At 36.5% G+C, this 24,646-nt stretch overlaps 1 protein-coding gene and 1 long non-coding RNA gene across 4 annotated transcripts; both read right to left on the bottom strand.

The window, feature by feature from the left end:
* Positions 1 to 2,230: 2,230 nt before the first annotated feature.
* LOC131545192 (uncharacterized) lies at positions 2,231 to 6,090 on the bottom strand. Its single transcript, XR_009272348.1, has 3 exons — positions 5,573 to 6,090; positions 4,058 to 4,188; positions 2,231 to 2,454 (listed from the first exon to the last, which is right to left on the bottom strand). It is a non-coding gene; the product is annotated as an uncharacterized LOC131545192 (long non-coding RNA).
* A 2,119-nt stretch (positions 6,091 to 8,209) lies between these two features.
* LOC131546326 (uncharacterized) lies at positions 8,210 to 24,618 on the bottom strand. 3 transcript variants are annotated; one of them, XR_009272652.1, is made up of 4 exons: positions 24,229 to 24,618; positions 18,478 to 18,570; positions 8,818 to 8,971; positions 8,210 to 8,636 (listed from the first exon to the last, which is right to left on the bottom strand). XR_009272652.1 is itself a non-coding variant. In XM_058785849.1 (3 exons), the coding sequence occupies exons 1-3, from the start codon at positions 24,421 to 24,423 to the stop codon at positions 8,313 to 8,315; spliced, it is 612 nt and encodes a 203-aa protein (XP_058641832.1). In that variant the 5' UTR covers positions 24,424 to 24,618; the 3' UTR covers positions 8,210 to 8,312. The 3 variants fall into 3 exon arrangements, 1 of the variants encoding a protein (XP_058641832.1); XR_009272653.1 differs by lacking the exon at positions 24,229 to 24,618 and adding an exon at positions 18,673 to 18,800; XM_058785849.1 differs by lacking the exon at positions 8,818 to 8,971.
* Between the last annotated feature and the right edge of the window lie 28 nt (positions 24,619 to 24,646).

Here is a 24,646-nt window from a genome sequence, read left to right as displayed (position 1 = left end):
TATTTGATGATGTGTATATTTTACCAAAAGCACTATTGTTTCATTGCCTAGTTCATTTTATTAAAGTTTACAGTTCACATCTTTATGAGAAACATCAACTTTTTATTTTCTACTGCTTATAGGCTACATTGCATTGATGCTTCAATTATTTTATTTTTAATTTCATCTATTTAAATCATGTTGTAATAATCTATATTTAGTGGTCAAAAGCATTCGGACAATATTTATTGCGCCAATTTTATCAGTTGGTACAAATGAGCCAATTTCAATTTATTTGTGAGTGAAAAGGAAAAAGTTGCACTTTGCCACGAGACACTGTATGTACCTACAGGTTAATATTCATTATGAAATCCTCTGGTGCCATAGCTGAGGTAATGCATTTCGGCAGGGTTGCACTTGTGACATGACAGCCACTGATGTGATGGGACTAATTACCAAGAATCAGAGACACACACAGGAAACAGAGCTGTTAATATCTGCACAGTAAGAAAGTCAATCAGACACCCTTCCAAAGGCACCAACATGTGATGCTACACTGAGAATTTGTGAAAGCTGGCACCAGAAAGTCCCGTTCCATAGTGCATGAACTGACTGAAGGCCCTGTGGACTGCCTCCATCACTGACACACTCAACACGGGAAATTAACACAGGCTAATTAAAGAGCGAATAATCAGATATGCAGAAAATCAAAACTTCCTCTGGGATGAACCAGTTGAGGATAAACAATGCGAAAAGCACTGAAGGATCTGTCAGCATGCCTGAATCTTCAAGAGCTTCATGATATTCAATTTATAGCATTTATTTTGAAGCCAGAGAGTGTTTTTAAAAAATGTAAGTACAAACATGGTTTTGATTATGTAGATTCTAGATTGTAGAATAATGAGATCACAAAGTGCTGTAACACGAATTGAGATCATTGTCACTTATTAAATATGAGAAAATTTTTACTAAGAAGTTAAAATTATTTAATGTCTGGTCTATAATTTGTTTTGTGTTTATGTTAATAAATGTTAAGTGACTGAACTGGTCTGATTCAGCAGTTTCTATTACTCAGTTTGATATATAACATCCACACAAGTCTTTCATCTATGTTAAAAAATCTGTTCCAGGTGGCAAGTGTGTAAGTGTTTTTAACCTCGTTTCCAAAGTAAAAAAAAAAAAAAAAGTGTATACTGTATATTTGCTGCATAATTTAATAACTACAGTGTATTTGCTGTATATTCGCTGCATACACTTGAGGAATGTAACAGACAATTTGTCATCTTAATGGGGACATCCCATAGACCTCTACCAAAAATATGGTGATGCACACACACACACACACACACACACACACACACACACACACACACAGTTTTTAGCTTATGTTTAATATATTTGTTCTGAATTTGTTTAGAATTTAATTGGATTTTGCATTACTTTTTAAACAGAGAAATACAGAAATATTATAGAAATATTTGAGTTACATATTCCATTATGTCGAGTAATTTAATGTGATATTTAGGCTATATCAGACAGACAATATCGGCTACATGGTCCTAAATACACTACAACATGATGTTGTTCTGTAATAGTTTGATATAAGCACCATATTTAATACTCAACCGTTGGCTTTTGATTTACACATCAATCCACCTGAACAATACAGATCAAACAGTAGAATTTATAGTGGCATATTTACTTCAACTCTTGTGTATGAATTGGTGTTCAGAGCAATTGATTAAATTCTTCGGGTGCAATAAGTGGGTGATATATTAGTCATGGATCATGTTAACACAGTTACTGGATCCTGAGCAAGAATAATGAGCTCACCTTTAATTAACCATTTCACACATATCACAGAGTAAGACAACATGCCACAAGCCCAGTAATTCAATTGTTTTGGCTGCGACTGAGTGCATGTGTGTGTGTGTGTGTGAGTTTCACCTTCATTTATATAGTCGTTGTCATTTTTATTATCAGTGTGTAAATGAACTAGATTGAATTTAGCATGTGTGGCTGACAGATTACGAATTTTTTAAATCACAAACATCCAAAAATCACGAAACGACGCTGTAACACAACATCTGTGTTTATAAGCATGTCACATGAATTTAAGCAACATAACATTTAGAAGTTGTCGAAGTTAGGAAGCAGACAAGAGGCACTCGCTCCCTTGTTCTTTTTAGCAAGCTGTGTGGTTCGGCTCTTTCATATTCACTTGACCTTGAAGTATCAGCCCAGCACACTCCTGAGTTTAGTGAATGGAAGTCCCAGACCCACTGCATTTATCACTGAAATACTGTGCTGTCAGGTGGCTCTGTATACCTGTCATAGAGGGCTCAAAGGAACAGCTCCAGATCCTCTCCTCCACAACACCGAATGATTCTTCATTGCCTTACATTGCATGCCTTTCCACCATTGTTTTCAGCCATATGTCAACATAATTCATTTTCCCCAAGTATGACAGCAAATCTTTTGGTGGGAGGAAAAAAAAAAAAAAACACTTCAGCTTATTGTGGTCATGATGCCATGCTTACATAATGACATAAACACAATTTCTATTATTGGATGTTTACTGCCCACTTCCTTCAGCCAACTTAAAGCGCAGTACGCCTATATACTGAGCGTCTTGAAAATATCAGCCAAAGTTTCTCCCAAATATGGCCATTGTAACCTCGCTGTTGTCAGTAGTAACTGTTGATATTATTGCTCTTGGACTGAAGCCCACCGTTCAGGATTATTTTCACTAATGAGCACACCAGGCTTTTTTTTTTTTCTCTCTACACATACTAGTTTTTCACCCCCAAGTGGTTACTCTTACTTTTGGAGAGAAAAACATTATCCAAAAAAAAAATAAATAAAAAAATAAGTTTTAGCATTTATCATGCCAAAAAAGTCAACCGCAAAAAAAAAATTATTGCATAAATGAACGCATACCAGATTCTTCATATAACATATCATATAATAATACATTAAAAGTATAACAGACCCTTTTCACATTTGCAAGGTTCTCAGAAGAGGAAATCATCACAGTTGGGTAAACTATTGGGTAACTACAACAAATATAATTTTTGCGTTCCCATGGAAAAATCCATATAGCATTTCTAAAAAAAATAGAGAGACTGATTAAGTTGGTTGAAAGAGAGAAAGATGTCAAATTCCTGACATTCCCTCAGTAATTGTATTAGAAACACTTATGCAGCAGCATTAACTCGTTTTCTGAAATTTAAAATGTAACACTAGGTATAGTTTTATAAATGTACAGTAAAAAAAAAAAAAAAAAAAAAAAGAGAAAATATAAAAAATGTTGCAAGAATTAATAACTGTAAAATGTGTCATCAAATTTTGTGAAAAGGGTCCATAAAAATGAGTTACATAAGAAAATGGTGTTAAATAATGATTATTTATTGTTTATTTAAAAATGAAAAGCCAGCACAATACTACTGTTTTATTTTCTTTAAAATCTACATAGCTCCTTATTATCTCTTCAATATTTAATAACACTTAATTATTTATCACTTATTTATGCATATAGGGGTGCTAATTAGTCACAAAATCGTTCTTATCTGACAGGTTTAATTGACAGTCTCAAAACAAATAGCCCCTGTCTCATAACATACACATCATTTCCAGGAGAATTAAGTTTTTGAAAACTGAACAGGCTGTCACCTTACTTTTTTTTTTTTTTAGTGACAGCCAAAAAGGGGCCCACAGGTGTCTCAGAAAGCAGTGACTGTGTTGTCATAATTCATTTAGGCATCCTTCTGCAAAGCCATAATTACCTAATTAGCTTGTTAATTAGGAGATTAGCATTTACTGATAGAGTGGCTTGTTTAGTGAGGGGTGGAGTGGAGTTCCAGTGGAGTAAGTTACGAATGTGTTGCCTTAAAGTGCCTCCCAAGTCATTTCGCTCTCTATTCAGGTCAGATCTCAGCCTTGATGAAAAGGTGTTAGTAGTATTGAAAAGTTATGCAAATTGATGGTTTGAGCATCAACCTTACTGATACATTTTGAAGTTTCAATGGGACTTATTTTCTTTAATTTTATCATCAAATAGCCTGAGAAACAAACATACCTTTGCAATGTGTTTAGGATTCCAGCTGAACTGCTGAGAGTTGCTCTCTGTCTCATTGCCCGGGTTACAGCACAAGTAGTCTAGAAACTCAATAGCCTCTCGTCTATATGTCGCCAAGTCATGTCCTGTTGCTGAGGAAGATTGGAGGAAATGACTTGAACGGACAGTGCCAGAGACGTTACTAACCATGTTAGCACCAGTCTCTTATCTAGTTTATGTGTTTGTTTATTCATTTCCCGATATTCACTGCATGCAGGTCATACGTCAATGTTACCGTCAGACATGCTTTATGTTTAAGAAGGCCAGTCTTGGGCACTAGAAGTAGTGAAAGTAGTCATTTCGGTAGTGTTTCCAAGGCTACTTTTTAAGGTTACTATTTTAGGTCATTTTTATTCAACACACAGCTTTACTGTGTAGCGAATAATAAAACAGACTCCCCTACACTGTACTTTCTTTCATATGTAGAATTGGGAAATCTGGTTCATTTTAATAAACCAGGCTCATGAAAATCAGGAAGTTCAAATAAACAATTTGCTCTCTGTGGAATACTTCATCTTCATTTTTTATATCAAAATATTAAGTTAAACATTCACTAAAATTACTATGCTTCTGACTTTGTTGTAGAACTTGAAGCATGTCTAGTTTTATTTATTGTATTTAAGTGTAATAATCACACACATACACACACACACACACACACATATAAAAACACAGTAGTATCTATTAGAAATATAAAATTAGCATTTAGTTGCTGTTAGTACCTACTAATGTAGCTAAATTTTAAAACATTTTTAAGTGATTGTAGTTCAACCCTTAAATGATTCTTCCTTCTAATATTTGAAAATCTGATCCTTTAACAATATGACATTGTTTTCCTAGTTTATTAGTCTTTCTAGTGTATTGTTAAGTGTAGTTTAGATAGCGTGACTGCTTTGTTTTTCCAATTTCTTTTTATGATTAAAAAGGAAAAATTGTTATCCAACTGAATGCAGTTTTCATAATGATGTCTTATTATATTTTTTAGGGGTGAAAGAAAATTAAAACATTAATTCTATTTTTACAGTTCTGGTCTATATATGTCCCTATAGCTTAACTTCTTCACCCAGCAGGCATCCTCTTCATTCAATCAAAGCTGCTTTGTCTCTCTCCCAGGCCAGGTTGATAAATAAGAGGGAAATATTGTGTCTGCCAGGGCATGTTGTTAACTCTCCCCCCACAGTCATTAACTCATTTCAAGTGCAATCATAGAGTGGGAGGTAAATTAACAAACCATTAAAAAATGTTATAAATGCACAATTAGCATGCTAACATTTACAGGACACATTCATGGAGCTGCAATAATTTTTGATTGGGCGGATCTATTTCGTCCCTCCTCTCTCCCTATTTGTCTGTCTGCCTGTGTGCTGTCTCTCTCTGACCGTCAGTCTCTACAGACATTTTGGTCTGGTGCCTGTTTGGCGAAGAAATTGAGGGAATGAGGCCTGATTTAATAGGTCATTGGTGGTAGACACTCACCTCTTACATCATAGATCTGAAGAAAGAGGCAGACAATGAGAGGAAAAGAAAACAAATCTGAGAGACATGGAGGTCTTTCCCCCTTCCATCTTCCCTTTTTCATTTGCTACATTATTAGTTGTGTTGGTTGGATGAATTACGTGCCGGTTTGTAATAGTAAGGATGATGATACAGCAGAGGGCAGCCTGCATGAGGCACCGCAGAACCTGGAGAATCTCTTTCTCAGCTTCCTGGGTCGATTGTAATAGGGTCATTAGCTAGTCTGGATCATATTTTAACATTTAGCCCCAGGTTATTGCATGTAACTTGCTTGATGGTCTCTGATATGAGATTACTGCGAAATCGATGAGCTAATGAAACCGTAATGGTGTATTTCAATCAAATATCAAATGAATGTTTTTTATAAAGTATCGCTTCGTTTTGACAGGTTAGTAACAATGTCCTGTTAAAAAGAAATAGGCCCCTCAGGTTGTAAAAAAGATCTTTAACATTTCTTAAATCATCGAAGAGAGCCTGATAAAAACGTTAGCGTGCTTTTTTTTTTTTTTTTTTCCACTGAGTGGAGAGCGGTTTAGCCTTTAATGTACTGGTTTATCGTTTGACAGCAGATTAAAATTCGTTTAAAATATAATTAGGCGATTATGATATTGCTTTTAGACCACCTTGCAATAAACAAGAAGTTAACTTTGAGTAACTTCCATTTTCGACAAAATATTGCCAGTTACTTTTCCAGTTTCGATCCACCGCGGAATACAGTTTCAAATAAAGCCAAAACAGAACCAAACGTCCAGTGTTGCCAAGCCCCTCCCTCAGAAAATCTCTAGAACCACCCTCAAAAGTCCAAATATGAAAAGAAAGTAAATACAGGTAAATTTGGTAAAGGTAAAGGAAAGGAAATATATATATATATATATATATATATATATATATATATATATATATATATATATCTACTTTACAAATGATGACAGTATAAAAAAATATGAAGTAGGCCTATAACAAAAAAATCTGAAGTGAAATTAGGAAATGCTTAGGCCTACTTGTAACTCTACAGGACACATTTGAATCAGTAAATTCTTCCTGTGATCTGCAAGCACATCAAACATGTTGGAAATGATGTAAAGACACATAATGTTGGGCATTTGTTTCATGTGTCACCAAAGTGCATCCCAGTCCTGCTCAAATACAACAGATAAGAAATATTATCCCAAAACAAAACCTTTATTCATACAAACTTATTTCAGCCAACACACTCTATTACTACAAAGTAAGTGCAAAATACTGCATCCCAGCACACATGACACGATGATGCACTGTGTCTCTCAGTATCTGGTTGACATGACTGTGCATGAATTGCGGTATAACTTTTGTGTCTGTGGTTAAAACAAGAGGTTCATGCACTGAGTTGGTGCCCTGATGTAATCATATTTTTTCTCCACCATCTTGATGTTTATAATGAAATGGTGGTGTGTGTCATCATGTCTGAATGGCAGATGTACTGATGTATGTTCACTACGCAAACTCATTAGGCGCGTTCGTCTTTAAGCGGCGCTGCGCAGAATGGTCAGTGTATGACATCAAAGTACCGCGAGAGCGATAAGAGAGCAGACGGATCCTGATGCTTTCGAATGGCTCTCGCGGTACTTTGATGTCATACAAACATTCTGCGCAGCGCCGCTTAAAGACGAGAGCAAACGTGAGAGGGAAAAAAATCTCCAAAAAAATCGCTATTTTTATTTAAATATAGCTAAAATAGCCCCTTGTCGCAAAAAATCAATACAAGTCGCAGCAACAATGAGAAAGTAGCTAAATTTGGCGACAAAATCCCCAAATTAGCAACACTGGCTGCGTCACTGATCAACAACCGTGAATTTTGAAAACGACTCGTTTGAAGGAATGATTCCATGATTCACACACAAATACACTCGCTTGTATCCTTCATGTATGGATTAGCATTAAAGTCCTTGTTAGCATTTTAAACGAATCTGTAAAGTAAATGATTCCATAGTGCCTCACTCGGTTTCGATTCTGAATAAATCAGTAATTTTGAACAAATTGTTACAGTGAATAGTTCAATGACTCACCCATACATGTTTCATTCTTGAATTAGTGATTCTGAGGGAATCGTTTGAGTGAATGATTCATTAAGTCGCACAAAAAGACAATCAATTGTCACCATTGGCGTAATAATGTAACATGCCTAAAGAGAAGAAAGTATTTTTGTGCAAATATCTAGTATTTTAGACTATAATGAAATGCATTTATAAAATGCATATATATAGAAAAAATTTATTTCATAATGATATTTCCCCCCCATTTTAAATTCTTATTATCCAATTAAAGGTTATATTTTTGTGATTTTTTAAAATAAAAGATCAAAAGGATTAATAATGTAGATAAATTTTCACAGCTTTCTTTGATCATATTTACCAAGGGTGCCGATATTTTTGGCCATGACTGTATGTGTGTGTGTGTGTATGTATATATATATATATATATATATATATAAAGCCGCTACTAGTTTTAGTAAAGTAAATAGTAAAGGAAGTAAATGCCATCGATTCAAAATTTTTATGCATACATTTTTATGCACTTTTATGCACAAATTTTATTTTACATTTTTTTTTGAGTGATAAATAAAGTAAACTTGTGAACTTTCCAATGCAGTGGTATCATTGTACAAAATCAGCTTACTACAACAATGAAGAAGTGTGTCTTTTACAATGTTTCAGGTCTCCCATCACACATTTTGCTCAAATAACTGGGAAAAAAAAGAGGCATAAGCAACATTTCCTTCACACATATAATGAAAGTAATGGCATCCCAGTTTAAGGTTTGGCCCATGTTTCAGAGTCTCTCCTATTCCAGAGTACAGGGACATGTGAGTAGATCCAGCCGGGCCTCCTCCTCCAGCTCTGCTAAGGGCAGGCAGATGTAAGGGATCAGGGGCAGACGTGGAGCCTCGCAGGGGGAAGGTGAGAGGTACACAGCCTCTCCGCTCCCAGTGATCAATCATTCTCCACTTGTCCTCCTCCCTGGCCCGCAGCTGTTCCTCCAACATCTCCTGTGGAAACACACTCTTCACTTTGCTTAAAATTATTACACAGACCATAAACCCAGAGAGGGAAAGCTCTGTTAACACTAGTGCACAGGGTAGTCACTGTAACCTTTAAGATGAGCCAGTGGTGCTTTGGACGAGAGCCATATATACCAGCCGGCGCTGGCTCGCCTCTTTCTTTTCATACCTGTGGAACTGATGTTTTTGCTGTGGAATTTATTTGCCACTCGCAGCCCAATCTCAGGAGCAGCATTGATCCCCTTGATGACGGCTTGGACCACGGCCTTCATTCCAAGGGCATGCTATCCGGAAAGCTTGTCAAATTACGAAGGTGCGCAGGCCTGTTTTGACAACATCATAAAACAAGCAGCCAGAAATTGTTGACCATCACGATGATGACTAGAATGATTATGTGAAGAGGTGGGATTTCAGATTGCTTTTCTTTCCTTTACTGTGAAGCGAAAAACTGTTTTGATACAATAAATAAGGTACTGAACTGTTTTTTTGTTTTAGTTCCTAGTACTGTCCTTGATTTGAAAATGTTAGTACAGACAGCCTGAATATCTCCTATTACTACTCGCTATTGATTTTTGGTACAATATGCCAAGTCTGATCATATGAGGAGCATTCATTTGACCTAGAAAAAGTCAAGTCATCAGCACCATTTATGTGCACAAATTTATCAAGTATAGTGGTGTTTCTGAAAGAAAATATTTCGGGTTCAGTACAAGTTAAGCTCAACAGACAACATTTGTGGCATAATATTGATTACTACAAATAATGAATTTCCACTTTTCTTTAAAAAAAAAAAAAAAGAAGAAGCACAAATCAAGTTTTCAGTAAGGCACTTAAACGTTAAAATTTTCACTGTTTCAATGGTATGACAACAATACATTATCAGTACACATGTTAAAATGAATAACAAAACCCTTTTCTGTTATATTCAATTTTATAACTTCTTTGCCATGACAAAACACACCAAAAACCTTAAAATGACAATAAAAATGATTATTTAACAGCTTTTTTACAGCTCAAATAAAACATTCAATTAAATTAAAGTAGCCCCATTCACGATAATCACAATTTTTGCTTTTGTTTTATTGTTTTATTTAATATATATATATATATATATATATATATATATATATATATATATATATACTGTATATATATATATATATATATATAAAATACAACAAATATTTATATGATACAGGAAATAATACATTTGCAAGTTCTCAGTTTGAAGCATCCACTTACTCTCAGCACAACAGCACATTTACAGATATTAACCAGGACCAGGTATGTGACTGGCATACCAACCTGGCCACTCCTACCCATTTCTGCTTTAACACAGATCTAGGAACAGTAATCCATCTATTTCTGCTCATCTGCTATGAATTAAACATAGACGCAGGTCAGCACACAGTGTGTCTAAATCACTGCAGCCCGGCTGCCCTTAGCTCAACTTCTCTATTGACATAATGTCAGATATGACACTATTACTCAGCGAGTGGCGATGGTCATTTGATAAATAGTACCATAAATTGTTGACAAAACAATTTGTGATGTATTATGTTCGTGATGGGTTGTACTGCTTATCAAATCAAGTAATCTGGTGGCGGACGCTATTAATCAGCCTAATGTGCATAATCCTGCTGCTGATGGGAGACGACTTGCAGATTGTGGATGGTTTCGCACACTTAGAAAATAAAGGTTCTTTGTTGGAATGTATGGTTCAAAAAGTTTCCAAAAAGGGGATTTTCGCAGCAAAGCTATAGAAGAACCATTTTTGGTTCCCCAAAAAACTTTTCAGTGAACAGTTTTTTTTCTTTTTCTTTGTGTGAACAACATTTTAATCATATAAAGAACCTTTTTCCTCTACACCCCTTCTGGTACACACAGTTTTTAAGAGTGTACACTCCTAAAAATAAAGTTTCCAAAAGGATGTTTTCACAGCAATGTCATGGGAAAAAAAAACATTTTTGGTTTCTCCAACATTTGGTTTCTTTGAACATTTCAATTATCTAAAGAACCTTCTTCCACTACAAAGAACCTTCTGTCCAATGGAAAGGTTCTTCATGGAGCCATAAATAAGAGTGAAGAATGAAATTGTTCTTTTTTGGAACATTTCACTGACAGGTTCTTTGAGGAACCAAAATATGTTCTTCTGTGTCATTGCTATGAAAACATCTTTTGGATTGTTCAGCATCTATATTAGGTGTATGTTGATGCTATAATTTTCTTTTAGTTTATACTGCTGAACTAGATTTGACTCTCACATTCTTACATTTACATTTTTTGTCAATTTTAAAGTATCTCTTTGACAATACTTTCCCTAACGAATCTGAATGTTTTCATAACTGTAGCATTTTTAAAGTATATATTTATATCTCTTAAATGCCCATTTGATTCCGTGTGAAGCATTAAAAGACTTTCATTGTAAAAGTTTTTGAATCTGATTTCAAATGATTCTGTGTGGAAAAAGTTTCGAATTAGAAAAAAAGCACAATTTATCTCAGACCGGCAGTCATGTCATGTTGGTTCTTAGCCGATTCCCATTACATTCTCTCTCCTCAGCAGACTACACACTCTGTAGTGCCGCTGTGTGGTGTGTTTCCACGCTAAGTGAGCAGCAGATATCTCAGCTATCTCTGCTAGTGAACTTGCTCATCTCTCCTGTCAGATACAGATGACAGAGTGTTATTTTCAAAAGCCCACCACAGACAGGAGGACTTGTTTAATGTGCGACAACATCCTGTGATCACTCAGCTCTCTGTATTATGAGCAGAGCTTTGTATGTCCGTTTGCAAAGGCTCAAAGACTTGAAGCGTCTGAAGGAAGGAGCGACAGATACAGACACAATGTGTGGAAGTCCACGAGAGCAACACAAAAGCTGCTTATCAACTCTTGATAAGAGTTGAAAGGGTTTGCCTTTGTTTCTGCTGTCCGCATCACTTGTAATTGAGAGGCTGTCTAATGTTGAAATGATTAAAACTGAACCATTCACACACCATTAAGACACCATGACTGTCAACCCTGCAGGTTTACAACATATTTCAGTATTATGTCTTTACATTCGTTTTTTTCCCTTGCCTTAATGTGTATTTTGAAGTAAAAGCTTTTGAAGACATGTTACTGCTCAGTCAAAAAACATGTACAAAATGTAAACTGTTTTAAACTTCACTGATTATTTATTTTATTTGCTGCATTTGCTTTAATTCTTATTTTTTTCCTGTAATTTTCCAAATATCTATTGTCTAATATTTCAGTACAACTTTATAATAACTTTCATTAATAATATTAACAAACATTGTCTTACAATGCTTCACAGATAATTAATGTACATTCAAGAATTTTCATAAATATTCACATTTGAATATACATTAATAAATATGTTAAATATAATAACATACATAAGAACGTTTTCTTGAAAGTTACTAAAAACAATGTTTTAAAAAACGTCTTTCACATAAAACTGCAGATTATACAGCTGAAAAGATTCTTTACAAAAAAAAAAAAGTTTAATATCATCCTGTTAGATATGACAACATTGTCTGATCAAATTGATTGCATTATTAAAAATGCTAAAATATTAGATTTAAAAATGACCCATACAAAAAAAAAAATTAAAAAGGTAATTCTAGGATAACTTTTTTTTTTTTCTTTTCCCACCCATGTATGACATCACCTGTTTCACTCTTTGCCATTGTTTTAATGTAGTCCGTGGTGAAAAAGTGATCAGAAGGCTTCTTGCCCTTTGCTAATTAGAATCTACCATGAAAAGCCTGGAGATTTATGAAAGGGTTCACACATACACCCGTAAGTCTTTCCTGCGCACCGGTTTAAAGTCAAGCAACCTTGAGACGGAGGGAAACAGATTGCTCACAAAAAAAAGAAAACATGTTCATGCAGCACATTTCGAACTAAGATTAATTAAAAAGCTAATTGCGATACATATTTTTTACAGAGAGAAATTGAGGCATTTTTAAGAGCGATGCATAATTTCCACCATCTTTATTATTAAGAAAATTTCCACTGCAAAAAAGCCCTTCTTTTTTTAGCTTGACTAATAACATCAGGCCTTTTTTTCTGCTGTTTTGTGAATGAGGTAAAAACCGTGGATTGCAATGGTCTGCTGCTTGCTGCTGAATGCATCTGTAAAACATAGTAATTAAGTCAAGCTGTCAATCATTAGAGGGTCCGGTGGGGAGTGGGTGGCAGATGAGGGGCGTTAAAATCTCACTTTTAAAAGAAAAAGAAAAAAATCACTGAATGAATCTAAAGGTCTGATCAATGCATAAAGGCATTCTTTTAATATTATAGAAATTTTATCCATTTTATCTGTAACAATTTTATATTATGGATTGATGTTTGACTAATGTATGTTACTTTCTCTTAGCAATGAATAATTCTACATTCAAATAAGTTACACTACACTAAAAGAATTTTGAGAGGAGCATTCTTAAAATCACCCTGTGGTCTGGTAATGCAAGTAATGCTAACTTGAGGTTCCCATGCATTGAATCAAATGTGCTGATAACAGAGCAATAAGGTAATGGCTGCTGAGTCTAATTTCTTGGCTCGTTCTGCCAATACATGTACTATAAATCTGAGAGTGTTTTCAGTGCTATTTGTTTCCAAAAACGGAGGAACTGAGAATATGGCAGCGCGTTTAAACTTGAATGTTAACTTTGTGAGCGGAGCGGAGCGGTACATAATGCAGTGCTGTTGCCTGTTCATCTCTCATGAATGTGCCGTTTCAGCACTGCTGAAGTCATTAACACTCCCTCTGGTTTAATGAGTAAACCCAGTCTAATCTAACATTCACCACCCCATTTTCTCATTTAATACTCAAATCCTTTTTAAAAATTGATAGCTGTAACTTTGCTTTTTTTTTCAGACACAATAAGATGAATAGCAATAAATGTGTTTTCTTGGAAACAGAAGGTGAAGTTTGTTCTCCTTTAATGAAGCCACATAATGTGCATGCTAAACAGCAACAACAGTCATAATAAAACTAATAAGATAAAATATGAAATTGTGAACTTTATAGCTGTTGTTGTTATTATTAATTTTATTAGCAGATCTGGGAACAGCAATCCATCTACACTGAAAATTTTAAAGTTTTTCTTGTAAAATGCGCTCCAATAATACAATTTCAGTTACACTGTAATTCTGTTTATCTGCTATGAATTAAACATGACCAACTAAAAGTGTCTAAATTAATAATTATTATTCTGACAATTATTAATAACGTCAAATATATATGAGGCTTATGCAAACATGGTCAACAAATGGTTTCTATTATTTTATTGTTTTTAATTCTATTCATTCCTTTAACAAGCATTCTATAGACTACTAAACATGATAATAATGCAGCATGCCCATGTCACAAATTGCACATTACAATTAATAATTACTTAATCACTGTCAAATGCTGAAAACACATTTTCTAAATTTGGGAAACATACACATGAACTCATGTTTACGTTTAGGGTAATTTACCCTCGTACCAAAGTGATTTGCAATGGATGCGTGTCTGTAAGCTCTGTGTTTATCTGTCTTCCAGTGTAGCAGAAAAAAGCTAACCACATCCACATCGTCTAGCGTCGGTGGCAGACAGACACAGAGAAAGAGCCTATACATGGGAGATGACCCGTTAATGCGGTTTGTCCCGTATGCTTTAGCCGCAATTCATTTTAATTGTGCGCATGAAGTTTAAAAGTATTAGTGTCAGGTAAAGATTCATTGCTGCGGTTTGATTTAAGGCCGGCCTAATCGGAAGCAACCATGTGTTCTGGCAGATGTTTACATAAGCCTCACTTGCTCCCTGACAGGAGTTAAAAAGTACAGTTGTGGTAATCAAATTGTGGTGTGCCAAGTCAGATGCACGAGGCAGATTGAATTAAGCAGGCTTGCAGATTTATGTATGAGGAGACGCCAGCCAGGGATACAACATTCATCTGAGTCGGAGCAGGGGGGTCTCGGAACCCCCTCCCCAGTTCTGCTGTTCTCCTTTGTGTCTTGTCGCCATACCGGACTGCCTCACGATATCGATGTTGATGTGAAGTAAACTTGCGAAAAGGAAATAGGTTAGAAAGCGTCTCCAAATGAACGAGAGCAGTTTTTCGCTCACGACTCAGATTGTTACACACTTCTTCGCTCACAACAGACAGAGACAGAGTAAAGAGTCTGGAACGGCAAGAACAATTGAAGTCAGATTATGTCTGGTTCAATGGTGACAATGAGGCAGCGGAGGAGGGCGTGATTGGAGAGAGAGAACGAACCAGAAGGAAAAATCATTAGTTCTCCTTCTTTCATGTTGATTGCAGGCACGTAATATGACTGATACAAAAGGAACATCCAACATGACCGCTCGATTGTTTAAAAATACCGCCGCTCGAAGATAGTTTCCAACGGGCCGTGCTGAAGAATACGAACATCTGGCCTCTGCTCACAGATACGCTTCTCTTTGTTGGGAAAATGAATACGATCCAGCTCAAAACCATCTGACATAAATAGGCTTATTGACCGTGAATGATTTTCCTCTTCCCTCGTTTTTCGTCAATTCTGTCAGCGCAACATATTCTTCAATGGAACGGGTCAGCATTAAATTAAACCTCAACCAGTTTCCAATAGTAATTAACTTGAGTATATCGCAGGGCTATTATTCACATCTAAGTAACCTTTTAATAGCAGTACTCTTTAAACCCCACTGCAGGTAATGACTTTAAAGAGGCCTTATTAAAAGAGAAATGGTAATGAGCTTTAATAAAGCAGAGCAACTCTGAAATGAAGAAGCATTTTGTATAGAGGAGGACACAGGGACCGGTGTCTGAGCTTCATTAATGAGAATGATGATCCCAGCAGTCCCTCTTCAGTGTGTACATGAAGTTAACATTAACCATGATGGAGGACAGATCTATCCAAGTGGAGAGAGAAATGGATTCCTCTAATCAGAAAAGAGGAACCTGAGTAAATTCAATAAAAGGAGAGTCCTGATAACACAATTCATGTGATCTGCGAAGCAGCAGAGACTTATGGGACATTTCTCGCAGAGTAATTACGGCGCAAACCGGAAAACGGTGACATTATATAATAATGGATGTGAATCGAACTGAATGTCACAGCTGAGTTTTTGTCGAACGTTATTGTTCGGGGCTCTATTTTTGCTAAAAGTTAATTAGGCTTCAGATGTATGATGTATATTTATAATTGGGAGCCTGGAAGCAAAGCACAATTATGGGAATAAATTGCTGTTTTAATTTATTTATATTCTCTGCTTCTCGCAGTTTTGGCAAAGCATGAAAAGTTTAGAGCGCTGAAAAAAAAAAAAAAGGAACGAGCAAATAAAACCGCTAATTCTCTGATTTAACATTCGCCAATTCACAAGACAAGCAATTAAAGAAAAACACAGAGAAAACTGAGAGAGAAAACAAGGGAGGCAGAAGAACATAATGAAATCAATCTTCTCCAAACAGCTGGAGTTGAATTCCAGCTGACACGAGCACCTGGAATTGCTGCCGGGTACCCAGCGTAGGCCCGGAGAAAACTGCTACACACACACATGCTCAGACACACACCCACAACCACGTTCGCTCTTGGTGGCACTTTGACTGGCACCCCCCGCCGCCTTGTCCTCCCGCCGCGAAACGTCGCAGAACGCTGCGGTGACGTTCCTCCGACTAATTAAAGGGATGATTTGTGCAACGCTGACTTTTTATTTAATTAATCACCTGCACAAAGCCATAAAAAGCCATCATTTAAAAAGATTCCTGTTAGTTTGCCATGTGCCTAATAGATTATGGTACATTAAAGAAGTGACATGATGATGTATTTTAAAATATGGCCACCTCGCCAGGCTGGCAAACTTCCCAACTTTTTTTTTTTTGGGAGAGGGTTCCCGTTGATACGAATGAAGTGTCAACACTTGCAAAAGCTTGCAAACGATTCCTTTTACCTATTAGGACAACTCGCTTTGTATAGGTGCAGCATTTTTTTGCTGCTGCTCTGTTCTGTAAGACTCACGTGTAAATATGAATTAATGATTATACAAGAAGCGAACAAAAGCTCTCTGTCTTTCCTTCTCCTGCGACATGTATTAATTAGTTCAGAAGAAAACAAGTTCATTTGCTAGATGAATAATTTGAGTGTTGAGAGTGTGTCTGTGCGCACATGAATGTGTCACTGTTCGTTTGTCTCCGGAGTGTTGTATGTGAAATTTTAAATGAATTTATTTTCAGTTATTTTGAATTCAATTGTTATTGTAGTTCTATTTTTATTTGTATTTTTCTTTGTAGTAGAAGCTTCACTAAGACAAATTCCTTATGTGTGGAAGCATACTTGGCAATAAATCTCTCTCTGATTGTCTCATCCTAAAAGTTGCAGTGCTCTCTTCAAAATAAGAAACAAATTAAAACAACATTAAAATGTTAAACAATTCATCATTATTTCACTGAAAGAATGACCTTCATACATTTATATAAACGGCATCCTTTCACTGTAATAAGTTTTTATACATAACATATACTACATTCATATACTGTAGCATGCCATGACATATGGACAATTTTAGTCGTTTAAATCATTATTAAAAGAACGTGAATGTCATTGCATTGAAAACTAATTATCATGTGACATACCCACTTCTCAAGCTTAATAAATTAATAAATAGATAGAATAAAATAAACATTTTCACTGAACTCACTGCTGACACTACATTTCTGTGACTAAACAGCCCAACAATGGTAACACAAGTGAACAACATGCATTATTACACACAATTCTGGATCTTTCACTAACATATATATATCAATATAACTCCACAGTCTCTTCAAGTAATTTAACCCAAACCTGGTCAGAAATCACCCAGCCGCAAAGCATGCTGGATAACCAGCAGAACTACAATATAAAACCAGAGCTTTTGAAATGATTAAGAACCGAGTTATATTTAGAATGAACTTTTGAGCCATTTTCTTCTGTGGTTTTAACCAGCTAGTGTGATTTTTCTGTGGATGTATGAAGTTCACATGTTCTATTAATATTATTAGTGTTCTTTGTAAAAATCTATCTAATTTACTATGGGCAGGTTTGATATTTGACTGGGATGAAGTGTGAAAATACATTAGTTTCCATTTTTAAAAAACACTGTTACAATTTGAAACCTGTTCTTTGCATATGTGTGTGTGTGTGTGGGGGGTCAGTTAATTTTTCTTCTGAAGTGTGTATGTGATATTGTATTAATAATAATAATAATAATAATAATAATTATTATTATTATTTAAGTTTGGCTAAAGTTTGACATTTTCCACCTATTAAGTTGATATCTCAGTTCACCATGTTCAACGTCACACAACCTGTCTCTAATTATCTTAAAAACAGCAATTAACCATAAATATTTGTTCAGCTCCTTTCACGAGAGCAGTGTGTGAAACAGAGGACTAATGTAATTTGGTTTCAGCCTATCAAGATTAATTTAGCATAGGACATGATGAATGCAGCTGTGGCTGCGTCTGCGATGCATCAGTGTCAGGAGGGCCACTTCGCCCAGATTTTTCACACCAGTCCGGCGTTTGGAGAGACAGAGTGCGGTATTAGTCATTGTTTTTGGGGAAGAGGCCCGCGTGCACTGATTTACTGCCAGACGACGTTCAGCGGAGGAGGCGCCATTAGCCTTGACAATCCTTTAAAGCTATAAAAAATTCAGACTGTGTGAATTTGATTAGCATCTCTCTTGCTTGGTGGAAAGCCGAGCTGAGCTTGTTTTATCTGGGTGGTATTGAAATTGACACACTTTTTTTTTTTCTTTGCACCGTGCCAGTAATACTCCAGCGGTGGCATTTACCTGATTTGAAGAAGATTGAAGAAGGACAGGAGTGGAGCAAGCGAAATACCCTCTTTGCTGAAATCGACTCCAAAAGATGCAGATGTAGCACACCTGCTGAACGGAACGAAACAATCACAAAACAAGCTATTTGTTTGTGAATTTAAGAACACATTAAGTCTGTCTAGCTCGAAGCAGTAGCAAGGGGTATATTACCTGCTCTGAAAATGATGAAGAGAAATCGTTTTACAAAGAAATGATAAAAAGTGCCTTGAGCAAGCTGCAGAAGTAGGGTGCCCGCACACGGGGAAGATGAGCGGGCCTGATTAAAATTTCCATCTTTATCACCAGGCGATCACCCCCGTGACGACTGCACGGCACTGACACTCCTGAGGATATCGATAACTTTTATATGATTGTTGTAAAAGGCCTTTCTTTGAGAAAATGTCACATTTTTTTCCCCTTTCTCTGTTCTCACTCTCTCTGTTTTGTCTCCTTCTGAGGTGCTGTCTATAGAGACATATGAGAGAACAGAGGCAATCGCCTGTCAAGGCTGATACTCACTTCCTGTGGAAATATGATGTTGAAATACTCCCCGAGCAGATAAGTGTCTTTACACATGAGCAGCACATTTGATTGCCTTCTGCAGCGAGAACAGAAAGTGGATTACAACTCTCTCTTTCTTACTCTTGCTTGCATGCTCACACACACACTGAGGGAGGGAGAGAGAGAGAGAATAGCTCTCTATCTGAGCATGAATGCATCTTGCCCAATTGTTATGTTCCTCCTTTGCACTCATTCACTTTTTCTCTCTAACGAACACACAGAGAGATGGAAGTAGGAATATGACCTGCCCTTCACAACTGGAAGAACTCAGTGCTCAAGAATATGAAGGTGCAGTCAGTCTTAAAGGAATAGTTAACCGAAAATTATGTCATTTTTATTTATTTTTTAAAGGAATAGCTCACTTTCTTTCTTTCTTTCTCTGAGGAGAATTTCTGAAAAATATTGTGTCCTCACTTTTCAATATACTTTTAATTATACTATATAAAACTATAAAATAAAATTGAATATAGACTGGCTAAAGTGACACAAAAAGCAGCATAAAAGTGCTTAAGACTTGTGCACTACATGTTGGTTTTGGGAGGAACAGACCAAAGTTGAAGTCATTATTAAATTAAAATTCTTATATCCATCAGCATGACAGAAGGTGTGCTGTGTAATTCGAATCGTTCTTGAAAGAAAGTCAAATCTTTTCAATAAATGAGTCTGAATGATGCATTGCTAGACCCTTATATTGAGGAATTAGTCCCAGTAAAATACTGCTGTGACCGGTTAAAATATTACTGATAAATCCTCTTCGGGCAATATAGTTTACCATATATGGATGATATTTCAGCAATAGTGTCTTGTGTTGTCCATCCACTGTCTGTAATCAAATCTATCAATGCCTGATTCGCAAATTAATCAATTGGTTTTTATTTAAGTTGTCAAACGGGTTTGCAAAAGGGTCTGAAATTGTTTTCAATTCAGTTTAATTAATTTGGATTGTTCACACACACACTGAATCGTTTGTAATAGTTTCTCACTCCATTTGGGGAACTTTATAAGACAGAAAATAAAAAAGGGCATTGCATGATGTGGATCTTCACCTACAATCCATTGTAGGAGACAAAACTAGCAAATATCTTGTATCATTTGTCAGTGATGAAGCAGCTCTTTATTGTGCACACAGCTTATATCCATAATAGTATAAAAAAAAAAGAGAGTATCAAAATATCGGAGACCACAGTACTGCTTGAAATGCCCCTGCAACACACTGACTTAAATTTTGTCAAAAAAAAGAAAAAAAAAAGAAGCTATTTTATGTTGAATTAATTCTACAACCAAGTGCCAAAAAGTAAACCCAATCCCACATTTCACTTCCTCTTTCCCAAACTCTTGTTTCCTCTCTACAGCTCATCTCATATGTTTTTACTCATTAACTTCATCTATTCATTGTCTTTTGTTATCTACCATTGCGAGAGTGGCACATTACAGCTTCGCTGGGAAGGAGACCGGTGCCTCTCCACATTACAGAGTAAATAAATTTGGGTGCTCCAGAGGCCCGCCATTGTGGGATGCTGACTATAATTAAGCGCTACATTAGAAAAGAGGGCCGGAATAAAACATGAGTATGTAAATGCTGCCCGGAGCTGATATTGTAGTGATTATTACAATGCAGATGAAGCATTTCTCATAACTGCTGGTGCCTACTGATGCCTCCGAAAACATCTGGACCTTTTAATTGAAAAATGGCACAGCGCTCTGCCTTGCTGCTGCTCGCACACTAAGTGAAGTCAACAATTAAGACAAAAGCCTAATTGATAAAATTGCATTATTTGCTTATTTGGCGTTCCAGTGAGATGAAACGTTTGATTTATCATTATTTACGGGCCAGTGGCAGAGGGGAGACTATTTTGTTTCGCCAGCATTATTAAAAAAGAATAAACACATACATTAAAAAATGACCACGTTCAGTTGGGACCATGTTGCATGAATAAATAATTATTATTAAGCTTCTTTTTCTATAATGCTGCACATTTGGATTAGCATGAGTAAATTCTTTATTACTGTTGCTTTATGCAAATTTCCTGAACTGAAGATTTTTTTCTCCCTCACTCTTACCTTGCTTTGAGAATTTTATTCTAGATTAATAAATTAAAAAGAAAATAAACTGCCTGAATATTACCACAATGCTGAGTAATAGATAACACTTTACATTACAGTGCACACAAATTACTATGATTAATTACCATGGTAAAAAAAAAAGGGTGTTCATATTATAATCACCTTTTAAGTGCATATAGTTCATACCTTATATTAGCTTCCTATGTAAATAGACAGCAAAATTTACACTGTAATGCAAAATTTGACTGTATTACATTTTCACCAAACCATTCAAATCCACTGCAAAGAATAATTGTGTCTACATTAGTAGTTTATAAAGTTTAAATTTATTTAACAAGAACAGAAATTATGTATTACCAGTTACTATGTCTAGTTTTGCTCACCAACAAAAATACAAGTTCCATAGATAGTTAAAGCAAAATCGATTGTTGAGTCTATGAGTAACGTACAACTGTTGTCTTTCACTCCTGAATGAATTTGTGTTTCTGAATGAAATGGTTGAATCATTGATTCAATGATTTACTCAAAAAGACAGTCACTAGTTTAACTTTTGAATGGACGTGTTTTTGAGCAAATTGGTTGTGTCAATAATTCAAAGACATACTCATAAAAACAGACCCTAGTTTCATTCTTGAAAAAAATGTGTGTTTTGAATGAATCGGTTGAGTCAATGATTCAACTCGTAAGGATAGTCTCTAATTTTATTCCTGAATTAATCAGTGGTTTTGAACAAATCGGCTGAATGAATGCTTTAATGATTCACTCATAAAGACAGTCACTAGTTTCATTCGTGAATAAATTTGTGTTTTTGAACAAATTGGTTGTGTCAATGATTCAATTACTTACTCATAAAGACAGTCACTAGTCTCTTTATTGAATAAATTAGTGTTTTTGAATGAATCTGTTGAGTCAATGATTCAATGACTCACTCATAAGAATAGTCTCTAATTTTATTCCTGAATGAATCAGAGTTTTGAACAAACTGGCTGAATGAATGTTTTAATGATTCACTCATGAAGACAGTCACTTGCTTTCAACACCTACTGGCATAATAATGTAGTGAAGACACTAAATGTAATAAAATCACTAAATGTGACCCGTGCTGGCAAAATGAATCAGAATGCGCACAGGTTAATTTTGAGCTACACTGGCTTAGCTGTGATAAAGCTAGATAAAGCTTATGTTAGTTAAAATGCTGGGTTAAAAACAACCCATCTTGGGTTATTTGGCAACCCAGAGCTGGGTAAATATTGGACAGAACACATGCTGGGTTATTTTGAGTCAGCTGGTTAGGTTAAACGTTTTTACCCACCATGCTGGGTTGTTTAATTTAAGTCATCTATTGTTTAAAAACTATTATGCACTCTGAACAAAATCTTAAGACTGGGGGAAACATTTCAAGTATTTGCATTTCACGCTGGTGGATCGTAACCAGGTTTTAAGTACTGCTTCAAAATGCCAAAAGAAGAAACAGGAGCAAGAGACAAAAAAAAAATCGAGAATAGGCAATTTATTGAAAACTGCATTTAAACTCAAACAGGCTGTTCATCAGCTGATCAAAAGTTTAAGACCATAGCCTTAAAAAGTTCAAATCTGCGCATCTTCATGTCATTGTTCTTCAGGCAGTCACACTGTCATGATCTCCTGATGGCAAAGGCAAAATGGCTTTCTGTCTTTGAACGTGGCAAGATTGTTGAGCTGCACATGCAATGCCTTGTGTAACGCGCCACCGCAGCCGAGGTTGGACGAACAGGGGAACACGCAGGATGGTTCTTCATTAGGCGGTTGTTGTGAACTGCAGCGTTGTCCTGGTGAAGGACCCAGCCATTACCACACAGACGACGGCCCTCAGACAAGAAGGATGCCCGCTGCAACATGTCCACAATAGCCAGCCGCCGTTTTGCGCTCCTGCACAAGCTGAAGCTCCATTATCCCATTGAAGGAAAAAGCAGCCCAGATCATGATGGAGCCTACTCCACTGTGCCGTGTAGAAAACACCTCCAGTGAGATCTCCTTGTCATGCCAGTAACGTTGGAAGCCATCAGGACGGTCCAGGCTAATTTTTTTCTCGTCAGAGAATAAAACTTTCTTCCACCTTTCAATGTCCCATTTTTGGTGCTCCCTTGCAAATTCCAAATGGGCAAGTTTCTGGCGTGGGAGGAGACGTGGCCTTTGAAGACGTTTTTTGTTCTTTAAGCCCTTCTCTCGCAGATGCCGTCTTATGGTTATTGGGCTGCAGTCAGCATCACTAAGGGCCTTAATTTGGGTCGAGGATCGGCCTGTATCTGCACGGACAGCCCGTCGGATCATCCGGCGCAGTGCAGGTGACTTTTTTTTGGGTCTACCACTTGACTTTTTTGTCCCATAACTCTCAGGATCTTTTAAGAAATGTAAAATGGCTGTCTTACTGCGTCCAACCTCAGTAGCGATGGCGCATTGCACGAGCCCTTGCGCGTGCAGCTCAACAATCCTGCCACGTTCAAAGACAAAAAGCCCTTTTGCCTTTGCCATCAGGAGATCATGACAGTGTGACTACCTGAAGAGTAATGACATGAAAGACACATTTTTGCGCAGATTTTAACTTTTTAAAGGCTATGGTCTTAAACTTTTGATCAGCTGATGAACAGCCTGATTAGCCAGTTTAAATGCAGTTTTCAATAAATTGCCTATTCTCGATTTTTGTCTCTTGCTCCTGTTTCTTCTTTTGGCATTTTGAAGCAGTACTTACATCCTGGTCACAATCCACCTGCGTGAAATGCGAATTCTTGTAATGTTTCCCCTGATCTTAAAGGGGTCATATAATGCCCATTTTCCACAAGTTGATATTATTCTTTAGGGTCTGTAACATAGTTTGGTTCAAATTTCTCACTGGTAGTGTAAAAAACACCTTTTTCAACCTGTCAAAAACACCTCTTGTCAGAGCAAGTGGTATTGTGTCATTCTCCTTTAAATGTTAATGAGCTCTGCTGACTCCGCCCCTCTCTTCCGATCTGCTCTCTGAGGGACTTTTTACTTTAGCCGCATTCATAGTGAAACTTGCTAATTAGCACATTATTAGGAAAGGCCATTTGCAAAGATTCATTTAAAAAACCTTGAACTCACTTTTTCTGGAGGTGAAGCTGGATCACGAATGATTCGCGCGAACATAGACGCATTTAAGTAGATGGAGGGCGCATTCCCTTCAGAACAAAACCTAACGTTAATCCTCTTCAGCCGCTCAAATGAAGGGAGTAAATGACTACTGCTATGTTCATTATTACATCCAACAACAAAACTCTTCAATCGCTTAGGAGTCATTCTTGTCTACATCTGCTCCGGCGGTGAAACAACTGATGACAGCTCACTCAGGGCGGGTTTGAGGTAAGACACCAGTGCAGTCTGTGCTGAAACGCTACGGTCAATCAAACTATTGTGGGAGGGGCCTCCGTCTGTGTGAAGTCACAGGGACAGACTGGATTTTTATCATTATAGGGTGGTTGTGTACACACACTGCCAACACACATTTCAGTTCAAACTACTT

The sequence above is a fragment of the Onychostoma macrolepis genome, chromosome 08 (assembly GCF_012432095.1).
Source record: "Onychostoma macrolepis isolate SWU-2019 chromosome 08, ASM1243209v1, whole genome shotgun sequence".
Taxonomy (NCBI): domain Eukaryota; kingdom Metazoa; phylum Chordata; class Actinopteri; order Cypriniformes; family Cyprinidae; genus Onychostoma; species Onychostoma macrolepis.
This window is presented reverse-complemented; position numbering and strand designations above follow the sequence as displayed.